Raw genomic sequence first — 18,854 nt, 5'->3', positions numbered from 1 at the left:
CTGGACTTCCTTCACGATGTGCGGCCAGATCCACATTGAATCTGGGCCATTCATGCCCTAAACTGCATTAAAAAGTTTAATGCAGTTTTGCCTCAGATTTTCCAAGAAAATTTGGAGGGCTCTGGAGTGATGCTAGGCAGCTGTCTAGACATGCATTCCACTGTATCACTCAGCACCACTGCCACAAGTGCCTTGTTTTCAACCTCAAAGGGAGCAAACCATACCATGGGCAGTATGTTGGGCAGTACTGTGGAATGTATGTGTAGACAACTGCCGAGCATCACTCCGAAGACCTCCAAATTTATATGGCAATGTCAAACGTCCTCTGAACAAACCCTGCCAAGAAAACCACATGATAGGATCGCTATAAGTCAGAAATGACTTGAAGGCACACAATAACAGTATCAAAAGAGTTCAGAGCTGTGTACAGTAAAGTCAATACTAACAGGTTAAAATGACGTAAACAAAAGAAATAAATGGGTTTACGTAGCCAAGCTAGGATTCAAGGCCTGGTCTCTAGAGTCATAGTCCAAAATTCAAACTATTACACCATGCTGACTCTCAACTTTTAATTATCGCTGTACAATATTGCTAGACATGTTGTTTCAATTTTTGTTTTTTTAGACATTTTATATTTATGAGAAGGAATTAGTTTACTCTTCAGAATTTTTTTTGTACTACCATTCACTTTGAATGGCACATCTTAGATTTGGAAAAATTAAGGAAAGGGGAAAAGTATAGTTAACTAAATGAGGAAAGAAAAAGAGACTTCTAAGCCAAGCTCAACTAGCATTCCACTGTTCCTTGAACCAGTTAATACTCAATTAGTGCTTGTGTTTAAAAGAGTTCAGTATTTATTCTATTTGCATGGGAAAGAAATTTATACTACTGTTCAACAAAGCCTCAATTGGGTCATAGTTGAGAAACAGATGAAAATTTACGGTTAACTGCATCAGCAGAGGCTCAATTAATTCTCAGCTCCATTATAATGAAATGAACAGTGGCTCATTTGCCTGCAGGAATGTATGAACATTCAGCTGGGTTTTAGCTGGCAATGTAGGCAATAGAAGATAGACTTTCTTAGTCACTCTTTCTTTGCTATTTATTTGTCACACCTGTTGCTCAGAGGTGGGTTTTTAATTAGCAATCCAGATTCTTAGCAGTTGGCTGCACAGCAGATTTGTTTCCCTATTATCTGCAGAACATTTAAACAGTCAAGTAAGTAAAGTTTAGCCAGATCTCCAAGACCTCCAGGATCAATATTTTAACCTGAACATGCATGAGTGCTTTTCTGATGTTTCTATATCTTTTATATCCCAGATTTCAATTATCTTAATGAGGGGATATCTAATCAATGCATAGTTCTCCACAAAAGGTCAAAGTTTAATGAAACATTTGTTTTAAAAAGAGGTATACAGTATTGTTTCTTGCTGGCTATCTGGTATTGTGCAGTGTGTAAAATCAGCATAATAAGCAAATACTTGAGAATACAAATTATGTTAATTGAATGGGTTTTTAAATAATGAGGGAAAGTTAACATTTTACTTACTTTACAGTGCCATACTCCTTAATATTTGGCACCAGAAACAGTCATTATTTCATTTCCCATATCCCTTATCAGAGATAAGGATTATTTAAAAAAAAGCTATGGAAGATTTTGTGTTAAATGAGCTCATTTGAAGTCATGGAAGATTTTACATGAATTAGGATTTTTGGTGTCCAGAATGCTTTTTTTTTTTAAAAGGTAACCATTTATGCATTTTTAAATAAGATACCAATTAATGTTAAAATAAATTATTTTTACTTCACTTATACATAACCTTTATAAAACACTAATATTCCTAGTGTTTTATTAGATAATATTACAATAAAAGCACACTTTTCTATGCCTGGGTGTGAAATACGTTTATAGCAAATAGTCAAAGGGAGGGGATATACTTGTCAGACACCATTCCATTGTGGATAAACACTTTTTCAGCCCTAGAATTCCTTCCTACAAGTAAGATTTTGTATTTCATTTTTGTTGTCATGTATATAAGATTAGCATGTAAACTACCTGTGTGGCCAATTTTTAATGAGAAACAGGATGAAAATATAACTGAAGAACAATAGTATATAAACAATAATTTGAAAATCACTGTTTTCCATCATAAGCATCTCTGAATGGGAGTGTATGTGTGTGTGTGCACTGTTATTATTGAGCTTTCCATTGAAAAAAATGCATTTTAAAATGCCATCAGCATAATTTTAGGTAACTTACTAGATGCTTTAGTTCTTAGTAGCTCAGATGGTGTACTTGGCTCCCCAATTCCAACACCATTGCCAGCCACAACTCGGAATTCGTATTCAACCCAAGGATTTAGATCAACCACTGTTGCTGTGTGAGTCCTTCCATTAATAACTTCGGGAACTAGATATAAAACAAAAAAGTTTAGGGGCAGAATATTTAAAAAATATATAGCATACAATGTAAGTCAGAAATGTGTACCTGTAGAAACTGCCTGCCATCCAACTGAAAAAGGAGTCCTTGTCTGAATTGTGTAGATCTGAATAGGACTGTTGTTATCTGTTCCAGGTCTCCAGTTTAGCACTGCAGTTGTACTTGAGACATGTTCAATGCTAACATCTTTGGGTGGGCCTGGAGTGCCTTATTAAAAAGAAAGGGACCATATTACTTTAGCAAATGAGTTTCTACTTGTGTTGTTCTTTAGTTGTGTCTAGTTGTGTTTAGTTAGTCTAGTTGTGAACCAGATATGTAGTGCATTACTAGAAATATGCAAAAGGATCTTGTAGCACATTGAGACTAACTGTATGAAAGATGTAGCATACATTTTTGTAGATTTGGTCTACTTTGAGACTATGTGAAAGAAGTTGTAGCATATGCTTTTGTAGACTTGTGGGTGAAGCAGACAGTGCAAAAGATCTGCGCTGGGACCACGCCACTGCTGTTGGCCCTAGGACAGCAGCAGCCACACACACCCAGCATCAATCCAGGCCACCACCGCAGTCCTGAAGCAGGCACCAAAAAGGAGAAGTGGGAAGAGCCATGCCCGGGGTGCCTTCCAGACATGTTCAGAGTGTGCATCATCTGAATGCCATACTCCCAATGTGGCCCAAAATGAGCCCTTTTAAGCAATCTGTTTAAGGTCTTGGTCTACTTCTTCAGATACAAGTCATAGATCAAGTCTATGAAAGCTTAGGCTGCAATTTATTTTGCAGTTAGTCACAAAGGTGTTACAAGATCCCTTTGGATACTGATATTCCAGACTAACACAGCTATGACTTTGATTACTAGAAGTAATTAGGAATGTTGTTTTTTTTAAGCAGAAGTGAATTACCCTTCTGGATTGCCTAATTTAGTGGCTTCTCAAAGACATGGTACATTATATATAAAGCAGCTCATGTCTTTTGAGTCATTCTTCAAACTATTAAATATAAATTGACAAACGACTTCCCTTTCTGCTTTCTGGGCACTCACCCAAGATACTATTTTCAGTCTCTAGCCACAATTCTGAAAGCCAAACTTCCTTTCCAGTGTCACAATGGTCTCTCAAAACTGAACTGAATTTGTCTTGTCCATATGTCTTCTGGAACACATGAAAGCCCTATGATAGCCTGTGTCAAGTTCCAGGCATTCCTAGCCAGTGTAAAGGATGGGTGAATCTACTGTCAAGTGAATTATGTCCATTTCTGCCTGATGATACATTGGGAACAAAATCCTGCACACAACTACTAGCAAGTCAGTTCACATCTACCCCTATTCCTTGATTGTCAGCCATGCTAGTTGCTATTCTAGCCCAATGGTAGATATATGTTTCTTCACTAACAAACCCATCCCTACTGGTTGATATTCTTACTAAGCACATGAAATCACATCTCTAAGATCATTGATGTTTTTCAAACATTCACATGGAAGAAAAAAGCAAGACACAGATGAGAAATGAGCTAGTGTCTCAATTTTATTGAACTATTTATTATATGCAGTGCATCAACACCAGATAGCTTTCCATGTAGCCATGGAGGCAGGGATCACTTTTTCCCATTATTATGCCATAGGCAAACTAATCCTTGACCCTGGCTCAAGCTAGTTGACTCTGGCTTACAGATTCCCAAATAACAGGATACTGTGTTATCTGGAAGTCCTTAAGGGGGTCTTTTTTCTGCCTTCAGGTCCCATAACCCAAAGAACAAGACTACAGAGGATGCTCTGGAATATTCACCATGGCTGGTAACCTACTGTCTGCCCTGTCATCCTGTAGTTATTGTTTGCCTTTAAGTTGCTTCTGATTTATGGTGACCCTAAGGTGACCCTATCATGGGGGTTCCTTGGCAATATTTTTTCAAAGGGAGGTTGCCTTTGCAATCCCAACTTGCCAGGATTCAAATCCCTACTCAGACCCACTGGGTGACCTTGTGGAAGTTACACTCAGTCAAAGAAGAAGGCAATGGCAAACCTCTTCTGAACAAATCTTGCAAAGAAATCTTGTAATATATTTCCCCTTACAGTCACCATAAGTTGGAAATGACTTTTAGGCACACAATAACAACAACTACATTATTAACTGGTTCCAAAATGTGGGTTTTTTTTCTTTAAAATTTGATTTATTACAAGATTTAGATGTTGCCTTTCAGAGCAAAACCCTCTAAAGGCAGATATATGCATATCCTTACATTTCTCCAAACATATATCCTAGAAATGTGAGTGTGAAAACAATGTAAGGGAAGAAATAATACCTGCTGGCACTTCCATCTGATTTGGTTAGTTTCCTGTCAGGCAAATGTAAGTCCAGAAAGGATATATAACAGCAGGACATTTATCTTACCTGAAGATCATATTTTTAAACAAACAAACAAACATTCAACCAGTTTCTTTGATGCTGAATGCTATTCGTCTCAGTGCTATAGTTAGTTGGCATTTTACAGTTAATAGACTTACCCCTTACAATTATTTCTGCTGTTTCAGAGAGGATGTCCATAGCTGTTTGCACTGTGCATGTGTATTTGCCAGAATGGTTTAGCTGAATGTTTCTTATCATAAGGTCCCCTATGGATTCCTAGAGATGAAGAAGAAAGAAAAGATAGCACTGTAATATATTTTCCATAAAGGATATTTTTGTCAGTTGTTAAATATCAATAAAACTGCCATTTTAAAATTAAATTACTGTCATGACCTTCTTTCAATTTTTATTATAGCATCTCACAAATAAGACAAATACTGGCTATATAATGCAATAAAGTTTCCAACGGGAAATAGGTACATCAGGCATTTTGGCTTTCAGAGTTCAGACACAACCCATATGTGAAATTGATAGGTCCTATAAATTTCAGAGAACCAGTAGAAGTGGTGGGTAGAGTTTTGGTAGAATAAGGCTTCAGTAGTAGACAAACTGAAACTTAATCCAAACAAGACAGAAATGTTCCTGGTCAGATCATAGAATGGGGATACAGGCTTTGCTGAATGGGGTTACACTCCATCTGGAGATGCAGCTTCACAATTTGGAAGTAGTTCTAGATCCAGCCCTGAGCTTTGATTTCCAGAATATATACATTGTCCAGGAATACATTTGAACAATTAAGGATAGTGCACTGGCTGCAGCTTTCCCTAGAGATGTCTAAACTGGGTTACATCCAGTTTGAGTTATTGTAAAATGCTCTAGGGTCTGCTCTACATGGGTCATTGAAGAGGGTTTAGAAAATTCAATTCGTCTGATTCTGCCAAATTGTTGGGTACAATAGTTACTCAGTTACATTGGCAGGGCTTTGATGTGAACAGGATGAAAAGGAAATGTGTAGACTTTCGCTGTGAAAATATCCATTTCATATCTAGGATGCTAAGGCTGGCATCAAGATCAAGTGCATGGTGTGGGTAAAACTATTGGTTTCTGAGGCTTGATCTGTGTTTTTGATGCATAAAACCAGGTGCATATTTGAAAAATGTGCATGGCAAAAATGTGTCTGGGGAGGAAATGCACACAAGTGTGCTTTCACGAATAGGTGAAATACATAAAAACACTAGAAAAAGTGCTACTTGAAAAGGAGAAAAGTCTCATGACTACTGGAAAGAGAATGCCAGTGGGACTCAGGGTGCATCCACACTATAAAAATAATACAGTTTGACACCACTTTAACTGCATTGATCCATCTTACGAATCCTGGGGTTTGTAGTTTTATGAGGCATCAGGACTTTTCGGTAGAGAAGGCTAAAGAACTTGTAAAACTACAAATCCCAGTATTCTGTAGGATGAGCTTAAGTGCTTAAACTGCATTATTTCTACAGTGTAGATACACCCTTAGAAATAGAATGAAAATTAAACTGGCAGATTTTCATGTCTGTCAGTGCGGCCTAGGTAGGTAATAAAACCTGTGCTTTCATAGTGAGAACTTTGGAATCCTCAGGCTGTCGATACTATTGACAGCTACAGTCATTTAGAGGCTGGAGCTCCCTTGAAGTATCATTTGGACACTTCCTTTGGAAAATATAGCAAGTGGGTAGTTACTGTTGTTTAAACACATGCCCTCAGTTGTATACTTGGAAAAATAAAGGTGTACTCTGACACTTTTTTTAAAAAAATGAGATACAAGAGCCCTGGTGGCGCAGTGGTTAAATGCCTGTACTGCAGCCACTCACTCAAAACCATAAGGTTGCGAGTTCAAGACCAGCAAAAGGGCTCAAGCTCGACTCAGGCTTGCATCCTTCCAAGGGTGCTAAAATGAGTACCCAGATTGTTGGGGGCAAATTAGCTTACAGTTGTAAACCGCTTAGACACTGCTTAGGCAGTATATAAATGAAGCTTGCTTGTTTGTTTGTTTGTTAGATCATGTAACTTCTGAATTTTCAATTCTTTCCAACCTGAGTGCAGGCTTGGCCTTGCCACAAAGAAAGATAGTTCTTGCTTAGAGTGCCAGTTTCTTAAAGGAGCCGAATATCAAGGATCCAAAGTCATTATTGGTAAAATTCAGTACATGCAGAAGCTGATATACTTAATTTTTATAATCAGCAATAGATGCAAATGTTAACACACATTTAGAATTAAGATCAGAATTATGTATTTATGCAGAATGCAAAATAAATTGATATAACTATGATTCAGTAGTACATATGAGAGACGGGGATAACTTTTGACAAATATTCATATGATTTTAGATGGTGACTTTCAGCACATACAAAATTGGTTAAGGAATAAAGAAATTGCAAAACTTACTCCTCCAGCTCTTTCAAAATGTGTCATTTTTCTTTTAAAATCTATAACGTCTCCATTGAATGACCATATGAACACAACCTCAATGGATGGATCTTTGGATACCTGACAAGGCAGGACTATGCTTTCTCCCACTGTAACATCCATATTGGAAGGAGGAGTGGTAATGATAGTTCTTTCTATTGGGAAAAAGGTCATTATTATTATTATTATTATTATTATTATTATTATTATTTATAAAGCGCCATAAATCTACATGGCGCTGTACAAAACCAAGTAAAATCAAGAATATAAAAGCCTGCCTATGGCGTTCAATCTAAAAGTTAAAGCAACAAATTAAAAACATCATATGAAACAAGTTAAAACAGCAATATCCACTACTGAGTCAAGCATCTGAACAACCAGGACACAATCACAGACTCCCTGGGAACGCTTCCCTAAACAATATGGTCTTTAACTCAGCTTTGAAGCTGGATAGAGACGTGTTGAGTCGTGCTTGTAAGGGGAGGAGGTCTCAGGAGTGAGGGGCGGCAAGCGAGAAGGGATGAATCTGGGACGGGGCCATGGAAATCCTGGGCTAGGACAGGAGACCTTGGGTACCAGAATGGAGGGAACGCGTGGGGATGTAGGGAGAAAGTAGTTCAGAGAGATAGGGAGGGGCCAGCCCATGCAGGGCTTTAAAGGTGAGCAGGAGAAGCTTGTACCAAATGCGGAAGGGAAAGGGGAGCCAGTGAAGGGATGACAACACAGGAGAGACATGGTCATACCAGCGAGTGAGATAACACAAGCAGCTGAGTGCTGAACAGAAATCAATGGGTGGAGGTGAGAGAGAGGAAGCCGTGCCAAGAGAAGGTTGCAGTAGTCAAGTTGAGAGACCACTAGGGCATGGACCAAAGTCTTTGCAGTAGAAGCAGAGAGATATGGACAGATTTTGGAAATATTATAGAGGAAAAATCTACAGACCTTGGCTGTTGACTGAATCTGAGGGATAAATGACAGAGAGGAGTCAAAAATGAAACCAAGACTGCGGGCTTCCTGAACAGGCTGAATAGAGATGTTGTTGACAGAGATAGAAAAGGAATATTGAAGGGTGGGCTTAGGAGGGAAGATAAGAAGCTCCGTCTTAGACATGGCGATACCCAGTTGTATCTTTCCACCCCTGAACTTTCACCAGGGCTTGAGCAGCATGTTTCATCTTGTCTGACAGCTATTTCTCACTGGATGAGCCATCGGTGTTTGAAGCTCAACATGTCTAAGAAATGTTGTTCCAAAGCATGAGGTCTGGATCTGGAACATCGTAACTCCACCCCCCTGGTTGTTCGATGAACTGAAATACCTGGTCACGCCCAGGCTTCGGGATGGCATAGGGGCTATGAAAATGCCATCTTGCAGACATGCAACCAACCAATCGTATGTTCTCAGTCAAGCCCCTAGTCACTGGGAGGCACTGCCATGAAGTAGCTCCAGCAATGGCCACAATGCATGCCCTCAGTGCACTCGTATGCCAAAGGACTCCTGATCTAGTGCTACGCAGCCCTGGAAACCACACCCAACAGATCCATAACCTATGCTGCTGGCTCAAACATTGTGGCAGGAAAAACCATAAACTCGAGAGAGGAAGGGCGGAAGAGCTGAGCTAAAATGGTGCCTCAGAGGAACGCCACATGGCCTTATAAAGGTTGAAGAGCAAGAGGAGCCTGGAGGGAGCCCTGCCTCTAGGACAGCAGACCAATAGGCTGCCTGGAGGACTGGAGCACCAAAGATAGGGACCTTCAGCCTCCTAGAGAAGCCTGCCAGGAACCGTATGTCCCTCCTCTTCCCCTCTAACTGGCCAATCTTGGGCCCACCCACCGCAGCAAGGCATGCTGGGGTGCAGCCAAGCCCGCCACAGGCAGAGGATGGCGTGGGCCCCCAGCAGCAACCCATCTGGCCCAGGTGAGTTGGGCAGCTGTGTTTACCAAGTTCCCAGAAGTCTTGTTTCCCCTCACCCAAGACTCCAACTTTTTAAAAACTTTCACAATATTTCAGTAATACTTTCAGCCACTTAATGAACAAAATTATGTTTCCTTAAGGACAAGAAATGAGTTACAGTCTTGATGTCCTGGACTACGGCCAACACACACAAACACCACTGATAAGGATGGTAATTAGCAAGGTAAGCAGCTCAAACAATCCACAAACCTTTCAGGGATTGAGAGAAAGAGCAAACCGAAAGCCAAAGCCAAAGTCAGGAGCACAGAGATCACGATAGTCAGTCCAGTCCAGGGTCAGAGCAGCCAGCAGGTAACAAGAGTCCAGTCCAGGGTCAGGGCAGCCAGAAAATAACAAGAGTCCAGTCCATTCCAAAGTCAAGGCAACAAGGAGTCAGGATACACAAAGCCAGTACCGGCAGCAATCACACCAAAGCTCATGCAATAAACTCTGGCACTGAGTTGGTGTCTCTTTGCTTGCTAAATAGGGGACGCCCTCCCCCATACCAGGTTAGGCTGGTTAGCTAATTACCTCACAGCAATTCTCTGGGATCTGCATCTGCCAGCACTTTCAGCCTTGCGCTGCCTGAAGGAGGGAACCTCCAAGCCTGGTTCCTCCCCAGAGTCACCACTAGGCTGCTGTACCACCAGAGGAATCCCACCAGCACTAGGACCTGGCTGAGCCTCCTCCTCTGGGGCTGGGAGGTCATGGCTGGCTTCTGGCAGAGCACGATTAGCACCTGGTGTAGCCTCAATTACCTCTTGCACTGGAGGAACCCCATCCTCCTCGTCATCCTCCGAGACCTGCTCTTGGCTGGCAATGACATTTGATCCCTGCACCTTTTTGCTATTGTAGGTATGTTTGCCAGATAAATTGGACACAATGACTCCACTGTCAATAGCAAATAATGCTTAAGTTGATGAAAGCACTGTGCAGTAATGAAGATCCACATTCTTGAAAATAAACATTAACAACAATTCTAGCAACAGGAATAAATACAACATAAAATATATGGTACTTGGTAGGAGACAAGATGGGAGGAATCAAAAGATGAGGGGAGACTTTTAAAAAATATATTAAAATAATCAACCAAACAGCAAAGCTCTGAAAATTCTGGTTAAGAATATACTAGGGAACAGATTAGAAGGCTTTATATCTTCCTACCCAAATCTATCACTTTTGCAGGCTGGTTGAACAACTTACCATGAAAAATAAATAAATTAGAAATGCAATACCGTGGAAATGTAAGAAGACATTTTGTACCCTAACTGATTTCACAACTAGCATGTGTGAAGTGGATTTCTTCTGATTGCTTCTATATAGTGTGGTGTTTTTTTTTTGTTTGTTTGTTTTGTTTTTTTTAGGGATTACTCTTAATTTATGGTGTTAATTGTTGCAAAGCAAACAACCTGTTCATTTGAAACATAAATAGCTTCTATGTGTAATAGAGAGTAAGGGAGAAGATATGAGACCATGATTCACTAAGAAAGGGTGTGAACTTTACCTGTCAGCTAACAAAATTACTGTCTCATTATCTTTAGAACATATCTGTGAAATACTCAACTAAACTTTAGAGATCTGAACTTTATATATCTTATATATACTTAATAGGTTGTGATTATTTTATTGTCTAATAAGGAAAGGGTTTGTGAACACTTTAAGCATCTTAACATGACCACAATCTAGGTTTGCAGAATGAAAACTGAAGAGAGCTCCTGTATTTAATGGTTGCCCAAAAGAAGGAATTTTAGCAGTTGTTCCTTGTCATAAAACCAGGTAACAAACACCACCTGCTTAATTTTTTTCTTCTTCACAACCACTAAATGGACAAGAGTGCTCTCCTGCTTTTACTCTGACAACTCTACTACAAACTGTAAAAACCCATCAACCATAAATAATGAGATGCAATATTCCATCTATGTCTTTTGTGCATGTTCCTACATACATGTTATTTTCTGGTAGGGTTCTCACATGGTCCCTTTTCTATGAAATGTCCCATATTTGAGAGTTTGAAGTCCACCTTTGGTGCATTACAGACCGCCTAAAATGTGCCGCCGCCGTCATTTGCAGCGCGGAGGAGCCCCAGCATACAAACCGCGCAGCTCTTCCGTGCTGCAAAAAGAAGGCCCAAAATGGTGCTTCTCTTGGCGGTGTGGTTATGATGCCACGGGGCACCAATGGTGCACTTGCAGCATCATTTGTGCCATGCAATGTGTGGACGCAATGCGTCCACTACTTCAAGATGGCAGCCCCCATGTGGATGGGCACCGCCATTTTGTACGGACTTGGTCCGTACTAGGGTTGAGGGGTGTCTGGAAGTGATGCCCCTTCTCAAACCTACTATGCCCCTTCCTAACCCTAATACGTCTCTAACGCACCTTTGTATTAGGTCCATACAATATGTCCCAAAGCTAACATTACAGATTTTGGGAAAGTAGGGATGCACATAATGACATGTAGCAAAATAGCCTTGTGTAGCAAATGTTGGGGATCCCTCTGCAGGAATTGTGGGTGGCATGGCACAAATCTTCCTCTTCTCCAGCCAGTGAAATAGAGCAGCCCCAAGTTGTGCTTCAGATTCTTCACTCTCAGTTGCTTGCAGAGGCAAGAGTAAGTACAGTGGAACCAGATCCACTTGGAATGAAGAGATCTTGGTCTGAAGCCATTTTACTGCGTACCAGAATGGGCTTGTGTGCTTCTGATTTCATAAAAAGCTTTGCTGACAACAGACTGACCCCAGAAATTCAGTATGCAGCAAAATGACCTCAGAAGGGGTATGTGTTGAAAGCATGCCTGCTGCCCATTCATTCTACACTCAGCTTTACAGGTGAGATAAGCATGTTGGGCAGGCTTATACAAGGTGTGCCTCAAAACTCATGAGGAAGACCACTGGCAAGATTTCAGGTTCCTGCAAGATCTCAGATTTCACAGGAGCCTGGAATTCTCAGCAATGGTCCTCCTCTCAAGAGGTTTGACACAGGCCTGCCTCATGTGTACCTAATCTTGTGTTGGATAGTTAACAAGGAGCATTGTCCTGTATTGGGTTCAGAAAAACTTGGAAATCATATTTCTTTGTAATGAGGCCTTGTAACAGTTGCAGTATGACATCTGATTTGATAAGCAGAGCATTATTAAGATTATGATTATGATTATGATTATTAGTGAAAGGGAGGATAATTCAAGTTGAGACTACCACTCTAGTTGCACCCCTGCATGGAGGCATGAATACTGCAATATGCTACAACCTGTTGCTCCATTTGGGTCTATTGTTCTGCTTTGTTAAGCAATTCAGCCATGCATTACATAGAGCCTAACTATGCATTCTTGCAGTCTTAACAAAATAAAAAAGCATGTTTTATAGAAGGCTGATGCTAGGTCTCTCTGGATCTATAAGTCTGTCCAGCTCACATCAACTGCTATGAGTGATGCTGAGATGCTCGCTTCACTTGACACAAGCTGTTGTCCTCATCAGGTTTTGTTTAAGATTTCCATCTCAAATCTTTTTAAATGCCTCCTAAAAGTGCATGCTTTCCCATTATCTATCTGTCTTGCTTACTAACTGCAGGCATGCATTATGAAGCATTCCCAGTTTCCAAAGAGAAAAAGAGACAAGGCACTCAGTGCTCTTGAGGTATAATAAAGACCTCTATCACAAGGAATAAACAACTGAATGAGCAGCAATAAACTTAATTTGCACATTAGATATGCTTTTCGGAATCCTGACATTTCAGTTGAATATAATACTGAAGCAATGAGGCCTATAATTGAACAGCCAAAACTTCTCCAGAGGGGAACCAAAACAAATGTTCCCTGCAAAGGCTGCTATTATCATAGCACATTGTTATTTTGATTTTTAATAAATTTTGCAATTGTCAAATTAAAGCTTTTCTTTACGTGTTAAAAATAAAATTGTCACAGTATTCACAGTTAGGATGTATGCTTGCTGTGTGCAAAATGCAATGCCTAGTGGCCTTGAAACATTGGCTGGGATCCAAAAAGTAACTTTTGGTGCACATGTTCATTGTGCATGCCTAAATAGATAGATAACTACAAAGAGTCTAACATGTAAATCATCATGTTGTTCATTCTCACACACAGGAATGAATAAATTGAACAGTTTCCTCCTCACTGTATGAGAATATGATGGCATCTGCACAATTTTCTACGACTGTTTGCACTTTAGGACTTAAAAACATTGTGGGAAATACACTGTTCCATCTGCAAAAAAATTTCTCTGCAAAAAGTAGTATTTCATCCCCCAAAAGAAACAGTGTGCATTTCCTTTTAAAATGTTGCATCATAAAATTATTTTTCCTGCCCAAAAAAAACAAACACACACACACACAAAAAAAAACCTCATGGGTTATAAGGCAGACAGATCCTGTCTGAAAAAGTCCTGATACAGACAAATTCATAAATAATTATATACACTATAAAACCTTCCATAAGCACAAATGTCGAGAACAAGGAAAAGGACCAGTTTGGGGTGGGTGTGGGGGTTGCATACATCCTGTTTCTCTCTTATGCACTAACTAGTGTATAACATAACTAACCTGCATAACATTTTCAAAGGTTGCAACTAGGTGCAGGACAGAAAAACTGGGGGATTTGTGGGAGAAAAAAAAACATTACTCTCACCTGTGTCAATGGGTCTAGTGACAACCTTCTCCTGATCTCAGCTACAGCACAAATGTAGGCCCGTTACAGACCGCCCAAAAGGGGCGGTCTCGGGCTGCTGCCGGTTGCAGCGCAGAGGAGTCGCAGCAGCCAAACTGCGCAACTCCTCCGCGCTGCAAAGAAGGAGTGTGAAAATCGCGCTCCTTCCAGCAACCTGAAAGAGACACCACAAGTACCAAAGCGTGCACTCGCAGCATCACTTCTGGGTCGCGACGTGCGGATGCAGAGCATCCATTACGTCAAAATGGTGGCGGCCGTGTGGAACGGCCGCCGCCATTTGTTACGGACTCTGTCCGTAACAGGGTAAGGGGCGGCTGGAAGAGATGCCCCTTTTTCAAAATGGGACGTCCTAAGGACGTCCCTTATGGCGGTATGTAACGCGACATAGATTATTTTTACTTATTGCTAGGCAGAGTTTAATACATCTCCAACATGCACTGCATTTTTTTTCCTAATTGCCATTTTCATAATCACCTTTTGAAATTTAATTCCCCTGACTACTGAGGTTAGAGGAACATCACTGGTAGGAAGATAAAATTATTCTGACATTATAAATATAAGATTAATCAGCAGAAGGGAAACACACACACACACACACACACACACACACACACACACACACACTATATTGGGCACTCAGTTTTTCTCAAAAATGCCACCGTTGTTAACATTATCTAGCATCAACCATTATGTATAAGACTGATGATTACTTTTAGAGTAATTTGTCTTTAAAAATCTATCCCTCATCACTTATTGTTGCAATTCAATATCAGAATGCAGAGATTTCCATGTAGAAAACCAATTATTTTAAAATGCCAAACAAGATCAGATTGCTGGAAAGGCAGGAAGGAAAAGAATTGTTTAACTGTTCCCCTACACACATCTGGGGTTGCTGGCACTTGAATAACCTCTTCATAGGTTTATCACTGGGGATTTAACCCAAGCCTTTAAGAACCAAAACACATGCTTCTATCTCTTGAGCTACATGAAAATCTCTATTAACTGGCAGCTATGGAAGATTCCCCCCGCCCTCCCCCCCACCCACTTCAGGCAGACCTGCCATGAAAGGATGACAGGATATATTTAAACCTATCTGCAGCCAGATTTCACACACAGGCCTAGTGCAAAGTTCTTGGATGAGTACACTTTCTGCATGCAGGATAGAAAGTATTGCACAAAACGCTATCCAGGGATGCCACATACTGCACTGTGCTGGCAATGTTCCATCAGACAGTATAGCAATAAGCATGCTTGCTATCTGTAAGGGAAAGCAGCAAGTGGGGAAGGGAACTTAATCTAAATCAGAGGTAGGAATCATACAGCTTTTATATGTGGTTGGACTTCAACTCCCAGCATTTTTCATCATTGATGAGATATCCAGGATGTTGCAGTCCAACCACATTTAGAGGAAAACATGGATTTCCATCCTTGACTGAAAGGGTGTGTTCCAGTGTATGATGGTACCCTTCCATTTTAATGGACTTTGTTTGTTCAATTTAGTGGGGTTGGCAGCTATGAAGATGCACTGAAACAGCATTTCAGAGCTGTTGCCTTTGCAGAAGTGAATGGGAAAGCCACAATAGACAGGGATTCTTTGTGCAAACATGGGGCTCAATACCCTTAGCAGTTGTTTTTAATGTAACTTGTTTTAGAGCAGGTATAATATAGTTGTGAGCAGGCTAAGAAACTGCAGCTAAACTGAATCTCCACACAGCAAGGGAACACACTGAGTGACGTTTGAGCAGTTACTGTCTCTTAGGCTGCATCTACATTGTAGAATTAATGTAGTTTGACAGCACTTTAATTGCTATGGCTCAATGCTATGGAATTCTGGAATTTGTCATTTTGTGAGATACTTAGCCCTGTCTATTAGAGAGCTCTGGTGTCACACCAAATTACAAATCCCAGGATTTGTAGTGAAAAAAATGTTTTGGAATCTTGTGAGAAAGGAGAAAATATTTTATTAGTGGCATTCTGTAACTTTGTAGTTTAGTCCCACAAAATATTAGTGGTTGCCTTATAGTGGAGGTGGCCAAAATATGACTCTGGGCTTGGCTTCTACCAAGCTCCTTGGACCGCTCTTTTCCTAATACTTTAAAATGTGAGTTTCCCTCTGTTAGCAATACCAAATAAATTTTTATACCATTTATCAGTGCACTTAAACATTCCCTAAGTGGTTTACAATGTGTAAGCTAATTGCCCTAAACAAGCTGGATACACATTTTAGCAACCTCGCAAGGATGCCAGGCTGAGTCGACCCTGAGCCTCTGGCTGGTATTGAACTCACAACCTTGTGGTTTGTGAGTGAGTGGCTGCAGTACAGGCATTTAACCACTGCACCACCATTATTAGGATCCTGCAGGAGCTGCAACCTGGCTTCTAAATGGGTTTCAGCCCTCAACTTTACTGTTCACTTTTTTTTAAAAAAAAGTCAATTTTTCAAAACCAGTGCACTTTGTAATTTGTATTGTTGATACTGCTGTGGTCCCGCCTCGATCCGCAGGAAGAGGCGGGAAATAGAAATATTATCATTATCATTATCATTATTATTATTATTATTGGAGATATTAACCTTACATAAATATCAATGGGCATCTAACAATTTTCAGACTGGCAGTAAGATGTACGGCTGGCACTCCTTATATTTGGCACTTTGATGGATCTGGATGCAATAATGGGATTTTACAGAAAGGAGAAATGTGCTGTGATGTTCTGATATTCCCTGTTGTTCTTCTTTTGCTGTTGTTGTTGCTGTTGCTTTAAAAATCAAACAATGTGTCTGTTGTCCTAGACTATTTTTTGGCAGTTTCCATCACTAGCTGCAATATTTTATTCCCACTCTCAAGTGGGTTTATTTTGAATTCTGAAATATATTGAAAAAATACATCCCCTTCTCTTTTCTTTTATTATTTTTATATTACTCTTTAGAGATATAGTGCAAAGCTGTAGTTCATCAGTGAAATGACACCTTTGCACTCTAACACTAAAACCACTTAAAACAAAATCAGAAGAGAAAATGTGCCTTTTAACCATTAGGAGTATCTCAGCAAACCATAATCCAATTTTTAAAAGCCTTGAGGAGCCCTTGGGCAGATGCAAAAAATGCTACAAACAGCCCTACTGAAGTGATGCAATAAATGGTTGCAGAAAATCTCGACAAATCCCAAGATGCTATACTGCAATAACTCACATTTTTGTAAAACAATATGGAAAAGTACTATGTGGCTTATTAATATCTAAGTGTACCCTGTTTGATCACATTTGAGTTTGGCATATAAAAATTGATACGTAATAACATCTGATATACTGTGACTTTTACTGACTGAACTTTTGAATCTTACATGTTGTTCTAAAATAGGTTGTTGATATAGTCATTTGAATATTGATGTCATATTCATTCAGTGGGTTGGATTACAACTCTGGATAACAGGGTTCAAATCCCTGTCCAGCATGGAAACCCACTGGGGTTTCAGAGGAAGGCAATGACAATCCTCCTTTGAAGAAATTTTGCCCAGAAAACCTCTAAGGGTTGCTTTAGGGTCACCATTATTCTGAAATCAAATAATAATAATAATAATAATAATAATAATAATAATAATAAGTAGTAGTAGTAGTATAGGTCTTTATAGCACATCACTGCTTCTGCCCTGGAAGTACAAACATAATGGGCAAATAATGCATAATAGGATGTCATTATGATGATGATGATGATTTTTCAAAAAGCATCTTGACATCAAGTTCTTTAACTCCCATGGACATGTGTAGTAATAATTCATGCCTCAGTGCTTCATGTTTCCTGATCAATAGCAACTGTGATGATAGACAACAGACAATAGACAACAGTGATATATTACACTACAATTTTTCCCGAGAAAGATGACTTAACTATAGGAATGTAAGATATGGGTAATTTTCCCAGTATGTTGCTGAACAAAACAACTGCTTTTACTAGACAAATTTTTAAAAAAAATCAGAAATTTGTATTTACATATCAAATTCATTTCCAAAAGTGAATAGGGAAATGCATGTCCCCTGTTCTTCTGTATCCTTTATCCCCTGCTAGAAAACACTGCAACTTACTTGAAATGTACTGATTTAGAGTTGAAAACTGAGTTTGTATTTGTTGTTAGTCTCAATATCTAAGAATAATATCAAAGCACAGACACCACCTGCAGCTTGGCCTGGCACCCTCTGGTTTGCCAACGGCATCTCAGCAGCCCTGTTCCAGGAAGAAGATCTGGTTCAAACCATACCTCAGACAATATTATTATACTCTCTGACATCTCAGCATGGTTAATCAAATATGCATGTGCATTTCCAATATGCATAAAGCACAAATGAAGACAATAAAATACCTTTCACAATCAGGTTTCCAGAGTTCCTTGCAACTCCAAATTGATTCATTGCGATGCAAGTATATACACCTGCATCTGATTTGGTAACATTATATATTTTCAGACTGCCATCCTCTAAAATGAAGATTCTGAAGAGGAGGGGAAAACAAAGAGAGATCAGTCATTAAGAGAACATTATTCTGAGCACTAAGGGCAATAACAATGATGTAATGTTACTTGTAGCATTTGGACATTAATCATAGTTGCTGTTGATTATAGCAAACTGAGCACATACCAGCTAAATTTTCATCTCAGTCCCTTAGTGATCATTGCATTAGACCAAAATTAGACACACCAGAATTGAATAATAAACCATTTACACCCCTAGTCTGCATCATTTTTTGGTCAACATCAGGTACTGGAGAGGAAGAATGAATCCATAACATGAAATCTAATTGTGTTGTTTTTCCTCACAGGGTGAAATATGTTCTTGATCCCAGATGGTGAGCTGTTTGCAGTATGAAGTATGAGGCCTATGTAATTTTCAACAGCGTTAGTAAAAGTTATTAGTCATCCAGGTAGCTACCTGCAATCAATGAAAGCAGGACAAAGTGATTACAAGGTCTTGGATATGTTGCCATAATCTGAAATAACCTTGTAAATTCTTGGGTTT

At 39.7% G+C, this 18,854-nt stretch overlaps 1 protein-coding gene and 1 long non-coding RNA gene across 8 annotated transcripts in view; both read right to left on the bottom strand.

Moving 5' to 3' along the window:
* The window catches only part of LOC121922680, a 365,925-nt gene that overhangs the window by 85,845 nt on the left and 261,226 nt on the right, over positions 1-18,854 (bottom strand). The gene's annotated exons all lie outside the window — the stretch shown is intronic.
* LOC121922678 (contactin-6-like) overlaps positions 1-18,854 on the bottom strand; it is a 193,882-nt gene that overhangs the window by 34,379 nt on the left and 140,649 nt on the right. For 6 of the 7 annotated variants that reach the window (XR_006102208.1, XR_006102209.1, XM_042452387.1 and 3 more), the window contains 5 exons: positions 18,203-18,330; positions 7,203-7,378; positions 4,937-5,054; positions 2,489-2,647; positions 2,261-2,410 (listed from right to left, as the gene is read on the bottom strand). Coding sequence is in view for 5 of the 7 variants with exons in the window: in XM_042452387.1 (XP_042308321.1) it covers positions 2,261-2,410; positions 2,489-2,647; positions 4,937-5,054; positions 7,203-7,378; positions 18,203-18,330 (731 nt within the window). In the remaining 2 variants the exon portion in view is untranslated. The remainder of the gene's footprint in view (positions 1-2,260; positions 2,411-2,488; positions 2,648-4,936; positions 5,055-7,202; positions 7,379-18,202; positions 18,331-18,854) is intronic. The other variant, XM_042452385.1, reaches the window with a different exon arrangement.

Source organism: Sceloporus undulatus, chromosome 2 (assembly GCF_019175285.1).
Source record: "Sceloporus undulatus isolate JIND9_A2432 ecotype Alabama chromosome 2, SceUnd_v1.1, whole genome shotgun sequence".
Lineage (NCBI taxonomy): Eukaryota > Metazoa > Chordata > Lepidosauria > Squamata > Phrynosomatidae > Sceloporus > Sceloporus undulatus.
Note: the sequence above shows the minus strand (reverse complement) of the source record. Positions and strands in the feature narration are given on the sequence as shown.